At 47.3% G+C, this 13092-nt stretch overlaps 1 protein-coding gene across 1 annotated transcript in view; it reads right to left on the bottom strand.

Moving 5' to 3' along the window:
- Window positions 1-8240, bottom strand: part of CAPN5 (calpain 5) — a 36266-nt gene extending 28026 nt beyond the window's left edge. Inside the window, exon 1 of the mRNA XM_068181744.1 lies at window positions 8050-8240. Coding sequence (XP_068037845.1) covers window positions 8050-8211 — 162 coding nt within the window. The 5' untranslated portion in view covers window positions 8212-8240. The remainder of the gene's footprint in view (window positions 1-8049) is intronic.
- Window positions 8241-13092: the final 4852 nt, after the last annotated feature.

Genomic DNA, 13092 nt, shown 5'->3' on the forward strand with positions numbered 1-13092 from the left:
TCAGACCACAGTCAAAATTTAACCATCCACAGCCACTCTTCATTAAGATGGTTTGTTCATCCTTTTCCATCTTGGATGGGGACTGGGAGAAATGCATCACTGAGCAGTGGTTTCTTCACAAAGATCAAAATATCAAAGAAGCATTGTTTTATATTTCCACTCTCACACACTCACAGTTACACACTCACACACATACTCACACTCCTTGTATTTTATTTTCCTTCTGCAAGAGGCAGCACCATGCCTGATCAAGTCTTGTTCCAGCAGGAACGCCTGCCCTTAACACAGGCAAATCACCCCAAAATCCCATCCTCTCTGAAGGCTCAAAGATTAGAGCTCACAGGCAGTGCAGAAACTCCCAGCTTGCACCAAGATTAAAAGCCTTGGCTGATTCAGAGCATGCATCCAGCTCGGGGAACCCCACCATAAGGAGGACATGGACTTTGCTTGCTGGAACAAATCCAGAGGAGAACACAAAGATGCTCTAAGGGCTGAAGCAGCTCTACTATGAGAGAGTTGGAGTTGTACAGTCTGTAGACAAGAAGGATCCAAGGAGACCTTAGAGCTCCTTCCAGTACCTAAAGAAGCTCCAAGAAAGCTGGAGAGGGACTTCTGATAAGTGTATGAAGTAACAGTACAAGGAGGAATAGCTTGAATGGCTTTAAACTGAATAAAATCAGGTTTAAGTTAGATAATAGAAATAAATTCTTTCCTGTGAGGATGGTGAGGCACTGGCACAAGTTTCCTAGATAAGCTGTGGATGTCCCATCCCCAGGACAGGTTGGATAGGGCTTTGAGTGGTGAGGAACATATTCAGTGTAGGTATCTCGGTGAGCAACTGCAAGGGAACCTGTGTCCCATCCATGTGACCTAGGAGACACTAGGAGACTCTCCAGGCTTTCCCATGCTCGGATTGTGAGAGGATAAAATCCTAAGGCTTCCTTTGTTCAGGGTCACTCCTCTCAGTCCCTCCAGCTCAGGCCATTTTTCTATCACTGCATCAAGATGAAATAATTCTAATGATCCACACCTCTGAGACTCTGTTCTGGGAAAGCTGGGGTCACAGTAAGGAAACCAGCTCTGAGTGAGTGTAGGGAGTCAAGTGGGGCACCCACTGTTTCCTGGGAGCTACCCACTACAAAGGAATTTTGGTCCCAGCTCAGGTGGTGGGAGTGTGACTGCCAGAGCAGCTCCTGGATGGTTGGACAGGGAAGTTTCCTTAACATTGAGCAACCAGGTCTAGTGGAAGGTATCTCTCCCATGGCAGGGAGATTGGAACTAGGTGATCTTGAAACCAAACCACTCTGTGTTTCTGTGATAAGCAGCTCTGTAGCTGCTCTGCAGGTCGAGTGTGCCCCTCCAGGACCCCAGAGACCAGTCTGGGAGGGAGGATTTGCACATTCCCTGCCATGGAGCTCAGAGGCAGTGGATGCCCAGGACTCCTTTCTGCCACACCCTCTGCTATTGTTCTGCTCTTCCTCATTACCAACACAATCATTTCTTGTCACCAACACACAGCTGCACTAAGAAGCACAAAGAAGCACGCAGTGAATCTAATTCAGGGATTTTACTGTCGCTTTTGCTTTTAAGACCGTGTCCTTCTGATGCTGAGGACAGAGCAGACTGGCTGGAAATTTCTTATCAAAGGCTGCACTAGTGCCAAGCAGCTTATCAACTCCAGTCCTCACTGGGGCTAAGGGGGAAAGTGTGCTTGCCTGGCACCATGAGGCCGTGGCCCTGAGAGGAACTGGCGAGACCTGCTGGAACACAGCCAGGGTCAGCATCACATCTAATGGGACTAGAGACCTTTTAAAATAAGTACAAATAATAACAATGAATCTCTTGTTCATCCTTGAGGGATGGGGTAGCCTATGAATGGCTCAAAAATGTAAAAACAAGGTCAATTCAGAGGTTGCATTAAATGATGACCAAATCCTTTCCTGGCAAGGAGCAGCCAGACTGGCAATCAGCTCCAGTTTTACTGAAAACAGCAGATAAATTAACAGGCAAGTGGCTCATAAATTCTTAAGACAAGAAATGCAAAGGTCTGGAAAGATTTTAACCCCTGTGATGGACCCCAGGCAGAGTCTGTTGACTCTGTTCAGAGGAGATGATCCCTCAGCCAGGAAGGAGCCCCAGCGCCAAGGGGCTAACCCCAAGCTTTCTTTGGGAGACACAAAAACTGAGAGAGCCAGGCCAAGACACTGCAAAAAGCTGAGTAAAGACACCTCTGGAGCACAGAAGTTAGTATTTTAGTCTTTCTGGAAGAAACACCTCCAAGTGGGACACCAGAAGGTTTTTGCACCCAATCCCCATTGCCAGCAGAAATGCCTCCCTGCTAAACTCTTGGTGAGCTTTGGAGAGCAAAGAACTGCAAGAACCTAACCTCTGTCCTCCCCATTATCTTCATTCTTGTGTTTCTGCCAAATCCCCAGCCTGCACTACACATTGGGGAAAAGATCTTTTAATGCAGAAACTTGTGGGCAGGGAAGCACTGGTCCTGCTTTTAGTGAATTAGTTCATTGACTCCTTTCCCCTTCCAGGAAACCCCCAAGGGGATTGACTGTATAATCCCCACTCAGCAAGAGAAAAGAGCTAAGTGCTTAATAATGTAAAGAAGAGTGGAGCTAAGGGATACTCTCCCATCCTGCAGCACCTCCTCCAAAGACAACAGGACAAGGGAGAATGGCTTTAAGGTGAAATAGGGTAGATTTAGATTAGGTATTAGGAAGAAATTCTTCCCTGTGAGGGTGGTGAGACACTGGACCAGGTTGTCCTGAGAAGCTGTGCATGCCCTATCTCTGGAAGTGTTGAAGGCCAGGCTGGATGGGGCTCTGAGCACCCTGGTCTAGTGGAAGGTGCCCCTGCCCAAGGAACTAGAGGATCTTTAGGATCCCTTCCAACCCAAACCGTTCTATAATTCTGTGAATGGACAAAAGCCCTATACACAAGTCACAGTAGATATATACCAGGAAGGCAGGAAATGGCTGTAAAAAATTTCTTATTTTTTGGTTGCTAAAACAAGATTTCTCTTGTCTGTTTGGGAAAAAATCTCAGGGCTGAGACTGACAGCATCTCTCCCCAGTGCCATTGTAGGGCTGAAAATGCCATGGTCCTAGTGCCCTAAGATCTCCTGCTTACATAATTTTTCCCAAAACACCTGGCCTGTCTTTCTCCTCCACAACTACTCTCTGAGGCCTTCCCCTCCAAATGACATTGCCCTCATCCAGACAAAATAATATTACCATTTTGCAAGAATCTACCTTTATGCTCTTTAATCAGTGACAATCTCCCCTTTCAGTTAATTCCTGCAGAGATAATTCCACACTTGCAACTAAATACAGGAGAGAGATAAAAATACTGAGAAACAGGCATGGAGGGAAATGTTGTCTCCTCCAAAGACAACAGCATCCAGTTCAGGAGACAATGGACATAACGAATCCTGCATGACAGGACAAGGGAGAATGGCTTTAAGGTGAAATAGGGCAGATTTAGATTCGATATTAGGAAGAAATTCTTCCCTGTGAGGGTGGTGAGACACTGGACCAGGTTGTCCTGAGAAGCTGTGGATGCCACATCCACCAGGCTTCATTTGTTTCCCACAGGTGCAGTGATGCCCAAATTTGTCCTGGCTGGTGACCCATCCCAGCAGCAGGTCACAGCTTGGTGGGCTGAACCTGAACCAAGTGGCCCTATTGTTGCAGAGAAAACAAGCCCTGGGTAAGGCCCAGAGGTGTTAAAGACAGATCCTGATCAAAGTCTGTAGCAATCCCATGGCATCACTGGAAGCACTCAAGAAGAGAGCTTGGGACAGTGATGATTAGAAGAGATTACCTCTTTCCCCACCGGGTAGATGAGTCTCTTCTACCTTACACCATCATCGTTTTTTCCACAGGGGATCAACAGACACAGCAGATGCCCCAAATCTCCCCTTATTTTTGCCATCCATCCTGCACCTCATCCATCCCCTTCTATTCATCTTTGTGCCACTCCTTCTTATTTATCCATCTCCCAGGCATCCAGACCAGCTCACCCAATGCACAGACCAAACCTCTCATTTCCAAGGTGTTCTGCCAGCACTCCTGTCCCAAAAGGGAAGGGCAAAACTCAGAGCTTGAGGATCAGGCTGAGATTTCCACTGAAAGTGGTACTACTTGCCTGGATACAGATTTACCTCTCCTTTGCACGGCAGCATACAGAGCACAAGAGCAAGAAGGTTCAAGCAAGGTGTTGGGATTTGGGCTAAGCTCAAAAGTTCTGTTTAATTTCTAATGCAACAGCTGAGTGCTGCTGCCAAAAGGAGCTGCTGATGCTGCCTGAGTGATCTACAAAATCTGTTTTGGCTAGGTAACTTCAGGACCCCCTTCCCTGCCCAGGCTGATGCTGTGGTTTCCCTCCCTCCGAAGCACTCCAGTAATTGGCTTTTTGGCTTCGCCGGGTCGCATCACGAAGGCATCCAGCAAACAACCACCGGAGCCAAAACACAATTAGAGGGCTCAAACAGCTGCTCCCTCTGCAAAGATCTGGCATCCAGAGCAGGGCTGGAGGCCAAGGAAAGCAGGGAGGGAGGGAGGACACCCTGCTGGAAATAATAAGGTGGAGCCTGTTCCAGGAAAGGCTGCAGTGCTGGATGCAGGAGGAAGTTGAAGCAAAACAGCCTGACCAGGGAAGGGACCAGAGCTGTTCCTCACCCTCTCCTCTTCCCCTCTGCCCAAAAAAAAACCTCGAACAAAAGGGAAAGCACTGCAGAGATTGGGGGTTTTGTTGGGTTTTTTTTTGCCAAAGCAGCTTCAAGCTTTGGGAGTGCATGGAGGAACAGAGAGGATGCTGGAAGAATAGTTGGGAAGGTAGAGATGCACACATGGAGGACAGACTGTTTAGATCCATACTAGCACCATGAAAGTATACAGAAATAAGATCCTGCCTCTGCCAAAGCACATTCCCAGCACCCCAGTGAGCTCATTGTGGTTGCTTTTCACATGCAAATGCTTTATCTGAAAAAATCACAGAATGGTTTTCATTGGGAAGGACCTTCAAGATCACCTATTTCTGATTGCCCTGCTGTGGCCAGGAACAACTTCCATTAGATCACATTGCTCAAAGCCCATCCAACCTGGCCTTGAACACTTCCAGAGATAGGGCAGTTACAGCTTCTCAAGATACAATTTATCTCCTGTGTCTGATTTCTTTCTGTAGATCACAAGTGACAACTTTTCTGAGATAGCAAGTGGTTGTTTTTAATATTGGACAGCTTTTATTTCCATTCTGCACTCACTCTGTTCTCACAGCAAAGCTAGAGACACAATGAGATCTTATGTTTTATCACAATTTTAGCTGAAACACTCCAGAACAACGCATGGCCATGGCCCTGAGAGATAAAAGTGTGTACACACCACCCCTTCCCTGTAAACAATATCCCTGGGACTGGGGACTCCAATTCTTGGTAAGGAAGTCCTCAAAACAGCATCTGCCAAAAGCTGGGAGTATCACTACTTGCTTTTTTCTGAAAGAGACTTAACTGTGATTGCCTAAGACAAGATTTGCTGGTTGTAATAGAAACAAGATGCTGTGGTTTAATAAATGCACCATGCCATTCAATAGCACACAAGCAGAACAGTTGACTTAAGCTTGATGGACATTTTGGACTCTACTGAGTCCTGCATTAACTTGGAAAAGCTGATAGTGACTGCTTTCTTGCAGAAGATGCTGGGATTTTTCCTGGACTGTCTCCCTTAGAAAGCCAGTATGAATTCAGGCAGAATCAGGTCCAGCAACTAAAAATGTCATTTTGCATTTTCTGCTGGCACAAAACAATTCTCCCTGTGAAATTAGTTACTTTCCTGAAATGAACAATTGAGAGAAAGAACATAGAGAAATGCTTTTAAGAAAGAGGTTTCTTGAAACTTCAGCAGCAAACAAGGCAGGTGTGAGCTCAAATTCTTTTTTTAATGGTGATTTTGTGGTCAAGACAGATGAGTAAGTCTGATGATCAAACAATCCTATCAGACAGGGGCATCATGAGTCTGCCACTGCTCAGCATGAATTTCTTCTGGTTCTCAAACTGCTGGCAAAATTCCCTTTATCTGGTGCAGAGGCAGCAAAACAAGGACCACCTCTATGTCATGTTAAGTCCCATTGCCGGCACATAGGATCCACTTCCAGCCTTCATTCTCAATGACAGCCCATGACAGAAAGAGCCCTGGTTCAATTCTATGCTAATTGCTTTAAGGGTCCCCTCCTACCCAGTTCTATGATCATATGAAACTGCAGAGCTGGGTGGCTGGAAGAAGTCTGAATTCCCTCACTTTGTGGTTCAGCAGGAATGGGTTTGGACTAGGTGAACACGACATCTTGCAGATGAGGTTCAGAAAGCTTTCTTAGAAAGACCTCATGCTCTACCGAGCAAGGCAGCAAGAGGATAATATCTGCCTGAACACCAAGGGCTGCAAGTGAAATGAAAGGCAGAAAAGCAGATGGAGAAAAGCTCTGAGATGCTCAGCAGACACAAGCAATCTTTGTCCCTCTGCAAAGGGATCCAACCCTCTGTCTTTAAACGTGGGGCTGAAGTAATGTGTGCGACCTGACTGCAAATCAGCAAGGGGTCTCAAATACATCCCCACATTTTAGTCCCAGAGAAAGTTGTTTAGAAAGTCTCAGCTATCACCTGTCTGCTGTATAAATGGGATGTGCAAGGTGTGTTCATGTTGGTCCCCACAGTGAGACCAAACCATGGTGGGCCCTGTCTTCAGAAGGCAGCTGTGCACAAAGCCTCTTTTCCTTCCGGCAGACAAGGGGAATAAAGTAAAAAACACACAGGGCTTTGCACAGATCCGGTGTCCAGGCAGAGATGGAGTGGAAGACACAAAGGTAGAGCAGAGGGAAGCAAGGCCTCCTCCCACAAGGAGCCCAGTTGGATGCTGGGGGGCTCGGCCCCTCTGACCACACAAGAGTCAGTTCAGCTCCCTCTCTCCCTTCACACAGAGCCTTTTGTGCACCCCCCTCCAGACCGCCCTCACCCAGACAGACACAGCACTGTCCTGTGGAAAGCCATCTGATTTTCTGGGCTGTCAGCAGGGGCGAAGACGATGACGGCAGCTCAGGCAGCCCTACAACACTCAAATGCCACCAAGTCATGTATGGAAAAGCACAGACTGGGCAGAGAGGGCTGCTGCTCCCCACAGGGAAGGAAGGAAAGCCAGGTGTGTGAGATGCTGGGATACTGCCACTCCCCGACCACAATTATCACTGCTACCTGGGACTCCTTGTGCTTCATGACAGTCAGAAGCTCTCATGGTTAACTCCAAGCGGACAGCCATAACAAGACATACAAATTCCCCATAGTGCCCTCAGGTCCTGATGCAGATCCTTTGGGCTGGCACTGAGGACAGCAGAAGAGGGACTGGCAAGGCTGGGGACAGCCAATGTCATCCCCAGCCTCCTGCAACCTGCCTTCATGACAGACACAGCAGCATGGAGCAGAGGCAGAGGACATGGTTTTTGCACAGAAGAGGAAGGAAGGGCATGACCACCCTCTTGCCCAAAGATGCCAAAATCGCCTCACCTTCCCAAAGCTTATCTTCTTTTCCCTTTCCAAATGGACCACCAAGAGTATTTTAGTGGAAGGTGTCCCTGCCCTTGGCAGGAGGGTTGGAACTAGATCTTTAAGGTCCCTTCCAACTCAAATTATTCTGTGATTCAGTAATAACACTCTGCCTTGCTGGACCCACCAGCTTTACAGGAGTACACAACACCAACCCAGCTGCAAACCATCTCTCTGGTTTATGCATAGGGAAAATGAGTCACAGAAAAGCCTCCTTTGCTCTTGGACCTCACTGGATGCAGAAAAGCTTGGACCTGAGTGCAGCAGGTCTTCCTGGCACCCTAGAGGCTCATAGTATCAGGTCTGGGTAAATAAATGCTGTTGGGGAGGGGAGATGTCGACTGGGGCTTGACAACCTTGGTGAAGGGTGCACTGTGCATTTTTAGGAATGCCTGATAGCAGAGATGGTAGAAAGCAGTGTTGAGGGGCAAGGGGATAGGTGCACTTACTTTGGGTCGCTTCCACTGGATGCCCTGAATCCTTGACTTGTAGAAGAGCGAGTCATCGTTGGCAGGGAAAAGCGGGTCCTCGAAGAGCTGCTTCCGCCGCTGGCACTCCCTCTTCAGAGAGGCGTAGCGCTGGTTCTCGTACGGCTTCACTGAGGAAAACATCCTTCCCACCGCCTCTGGAGGACAGGCAGAGCAGGAATGAGACAGGGCACGATCTGCCCAGGGACACTCAATCCTTCTCTGCTGCATCTGAGCGACAGCACCAAGACATGGTGGCTGTAGACAACCACCCCTGAACCCAAGTGTACCTTGGTGATCCCCCGGGGCTGGGACTCCCATTTGCCCCCCATGCTGGCCAAACGACACCAAACCAGGCATAGCAGTAGATAATAACTGGTGCCCTACTTCTCAACAAATTTGTAACTCATTTGGGAAAAAACCACAGCCCTCAGAGGCAAAGGAGGAAAAGATACCCCCTGCAAGATGGGTGTGCACAGCTGTGGGGGTTGAGCCCTGTCCAGAGCACCCCGACCACAAAGCCTCAACTCACAAAATTGTGCATTTCATGATTTTGTCAGAGACACCAATTTCTCAGCAGACTTTATCAGATTGGTTTTTAATTAAAAAAAAGGTCTCCTGGCAGAGCACCACGTGTTTCTGGATTAATTATTCTTTCCTGACAAGCATCTTGCTTCCAGGGCAGAGATGTGAATTTAGCAATCTAGACAACAGCCGGAAACCACTGCTCAAATGCCCCCCAGAGAGAGATCAGCACCTCTCCATCACTGCTCTATCACCCCTACCTTTTGGTCACTGGGTACCAAGCCCTCTGCTCAGGCACAAGGAAAAGGGGTGCTCTGCATAGTTCCCCACTACCTAATCATAGACTTCTTCCAAAACTCCTTCCGTAAAGTTTGTCTGTATTTATTTATAACAGCCATGTACAATCCTTACTCTCCCCAAAATGGGATGTCCTTTTTCAAAAGCTGGCCATTAGTGACCTCAGTCTGGAAATATCTAGTGTGGTTTCCTAAAGAAATGGGAATGTGTGTGCCACATAACCACGGAAGCATGGAATCATTCAGGTTGGAAAGGACCTCTAAGGTCATCAATGCCAATTGTTAACCCAGCGCTGCCAAATCCACCACTAAAGCACATTCCTATGTGACATAATCCCACCTTTAGTCTCCAACATGGTAAAACTAAGGGTGGGGTGCCCCATCCAGTGAGTGGATGCATCCAGCAAGCTGACCTCTCATCCCTCCTAGCAAGACATATAGAAACCATATGCTTGCTGTGGCATCATAACATGTGGAGGGATAATGAAGTTGCAATAACAGCTAATTGTAAGCAGCTAATTTGTAAACACCCAAAATCCAAAGGATTATATGATCACTTATGGTTGGCACCAATTTAAGTAGCAATGTCACATCCCTTGTTAATGAACCACTAGGATTAGCAGAAGGAAGATAGGCGTCTGAGGGCTAAACTAATGCCCATTCTGATGCCCCAGGAGCACTGCCCACCCAGCCAGCCTTCTCTCCTCTGGGAAAGACAAAAACACTTCACTTATGGAAAGCTGAAGAGCAAAGCACAGGTTTTAATTGACAACATTTATCAGCTTGATTAGCAGCACAAGTGCTCATCACTCAGAGCTTAAGTGAACCCAAAATAATCCCCTTGCTGGCTGCTCCACAGGTCTGTGCTACTGAGGAGGAGTTGCAAAAGCAGCTTGTGGGGATTTTCTCCCTCCCATCAGTACCAGATGCTTTGTAGCATCCCAGATGCTACAAAGAGGCCCAAGTGCATCACCTGCCCTCAGAAAAGCCTTAAAAATAAATGGCCTGATATAAACCCCCAAATAATACACCAAATTTGATCCTTGTGGAAAGGCTGACAGCCTCATTGAGCAGTCAGGAAAGCAGTCCAAACTACCCTGCTAAGAGGGTCAGGGAAGTTACTGGCCTTCAGATCTCCAGCAGAGGAAGGGGTGAAAAATAAGGGAGGTGTAGCCAGGGAGGTCATGGGGACATCCTGGTACTAAACAAGCAGCTTTTGAATGACAATGAGGCCAAGACTTTCACAGTGGTAGCACCCATTTCTACAGAGAGACATGGGGAAAGCAGCAGTGCTGGGAAAGGATGCTTGGCAACTGCCTTCTGCAACAATATAACAGGCTGAGAGAGGAGGAAGATGCTGCTAGCTGACATGCAAGATGAATTGCTTGGACTGGTGCATAAAGTGGGCTGAGAGACACGAGAGAAGATTTCCATGGGAGGTTGCGCAGAAAGAACCAGAGACATCAGGAAGGGAGCCTGGAAAGGAGGGGAGGAGGGAGGTCTGGTGCCTTTCTAAAAGCCACACAAGTTAAAGGCAGGAGTTTTGGGTTTGATGTAGGAGATGCTGGATGCTTCTCTGCAGCCTGTACCATGGCCAAGGGCTGGCACTTGGCTGCTCATTCATAAAATTGCTGGTACACCCTGCAGCTTGGAGCTGTGCTTTCCAGTGATCCCTGCAACACTGACTTTCACGAGACACCCTGTGCAATGTCCATCCCTATGAGAACAGGATGACAGTGATCTCAGCCAAGGAGTTCCAGCCCTTTTGATGCCCAGATTTGCCTGAAATTTGCCCTGCTATCCCACCCTACAGTGACTGTACCCTTGCCAGCCATCTGTCCTCGCTGCAGGGCTACTCTCACATGACAGCGTGTAGACGGATTTGAGTTGCAAAGGAAATGCCAAGCAGAAGGGGAAGGGATACTGTTCAGGATAATTTAGAAAAACAAACAAATAATAAAAAAGCACCTTGCAAAATAATTAAAAGGAAGGGGCAGAGGGAATGTTCTTAGGGCAGTGTTAAAATTCATTACTCTCTCTAATTTGCAACATTTCATGCTTACCAGGCTGAACTTCACCTCTGCCACATTAAAATGCCCAAAGGCTGTCTAATTACTCTTTGCCTTCTTGGACCAAGCTCAGATGCTCCAGGAGCGCAAGAACTTGGTGTTTTTATGCCTGATTTGAATTAACAACTTTACACTTGCATATGCATGTGTTTGCCTGTGAGCAGGGAGGGGAATCTGCACTCTTAGCACAAATTTTTATAAACAGTGGTCTGATCCCAACCTCAGTCCTGCCATGAAGGAGTCAAGCAAAAAACTAATTTGCTGGAAGACTGAGCCAGACTTATGACTCAGTGGTGTCGTGGACTCCCCCTTTCACCTCCAGCATCATCCAGGTGCTCCAGCTCCTGCCAGCTGGTAACAGTCATGGCTCTAAGAACTGCAACAGGGAGAAGGACTGAAAGTGTTTGCACTGGCCAGGACCAAATACTTGCTGAAAGGCTCTTCCCTCCTCCCCTCCAAACATCTTCTTCTCCTTGCCTTCCAGCTCAGGGGCTTCTTGGGTGGCTGGCATGGGCTCACCAAGCCAGTGTTATGCAAGGCTGCAGCCTGGCCAGGAGCAAAGCCTCCAGGAGCCTGCCTCCAGGTCAGACAAAACACTTTTTTCTAAAGGACAGGATCTGCTGCCCTTCAGCTCTGCTCCTACTAAACAGGAGAGGGCTTTGATATCACATTGCAAAAGCACAGGATCAGCCAAGGAGAAGACAAAGAAGGAGCCAGGCATGTGGTTGCACAACCCTCAACCAGATGCAATGTTACGGGACTCAGTAGTGGCGTGTTCAGAGCAGCAGGCAGGCTTTTTATTCAATGTTATGTAATAATTTTTTACAGCCTCCTTGGGTGTTTCTATTGACAGGCATGTGGCAACACCAGGGCTATCATCTCACCTACCAACACAAAAGTCCAGCTGAGCAGAGGAAGCCCTGTTGATGCAAGGAGAGCTTTATACACTGTTTCTCTGGGCCCCAGGGAAGAAGAAGAAGCAGTTGAATTGCCACTCACTGTTTACACTGAACATAAGATAAGCACTACACATCTCTTCGCCAATAACTCTATGCCAACCATGAACAAAAAAGCCTCAAGTCCTCTTAGAATCATATAATGGTTTGGGTTGGAAGGGACCTTAAAGATCCTCTAGTTCCAACCCTCCTCACACAGCTACTCTGGGCAACCTGTGCCAGAGCCTGTGACATTCCCAAAGCCCTTTCCCACTCCCAGCTGTGCACGCACCACAGTTTTGCTTTGGACCCCAAATGGCATGGCCCAGAGCCAGCAGCACAGTGCAGCATCCTGCATTAGCGATGTCCGCAAGGAGGGAAGCTGAAACCACACTGATGGAAATTAGAAAACAAGGCATCATTTCTTCTCAAATTGACTGTGGTTAACCAGGGAAGCTAATTCCCATGGGAAGTTACAGGTAGCTCACGTCCAGATGTTTTTGAGCACAGTTGGATATCTTTACAGAGCAGCTGCTTTAGCCAAAATACAAATTGCTGAACGTTTACAGTGGTTACTTGCTGAAATAAAACTGTTGAAGAACAGAGCACTGAATGTCCCCTTCTGGCCTTTATCTCTTTTCTTCATCAGGTCATATCTCTGTTCTCATTTAAGAGCTAAAGGTTGAAATTATATAATAATTATAAAAAAAATAATAATTTTTACTCTTAATTTTGTTTATATCAAGCTCTGATTTTAATCAGTGATTTGCTACAGCACAGATGGCATCCAAATCAGGACACCTTAACACGGCCCCTTTCAGCCTGAGGGTTAATCTTGCATGAGCAACTACAGGGACTAGCTGCTCCCCCTCAGAAATTCAGGTGATGGATTTAGCCCCAAAAAACATCCTGATGGGGCTAAGGGTTGTTTGTTCTAAGTGAGTAAACCCTCTGGCTTTTTGCAAGCATATAAGTAGAGCAAATGCTCCCTGATGAATCCTCCTCCTCCATGAAGCAGGAAAAAGCATCACTCTCCCACTGCAGAGATTTTGGTCCCTTCTGCAAAGCACTCCAAGACCTGCAAAGGAAGTTGCTGTCTAACAGCTGGCTATTATTGAAAATAAACTCAAAAAAAAAGTCCTCTTGACAAGGGCATGTAGTGATAGGACAATCTGGAATGGCTTCAAACTGAAAGGGAGT

Source organism: Anomalospiza imberbis, chromosome 2 (assembly GCF_031753505.1).
Source record: "Anomalospiza imberbis isolate Cuckoo-Finch-1a 21T00152 chromosome 2, ASM3175350v1, whole genome shotgun sequence".
In the NCBI taxonomy this organism is placed as follows: Eukaryota; Metazoa; Chordata; class Aves; order Passeriformes; family Viduidae; genus Anomalospiza; species Anomalospiza imberbis.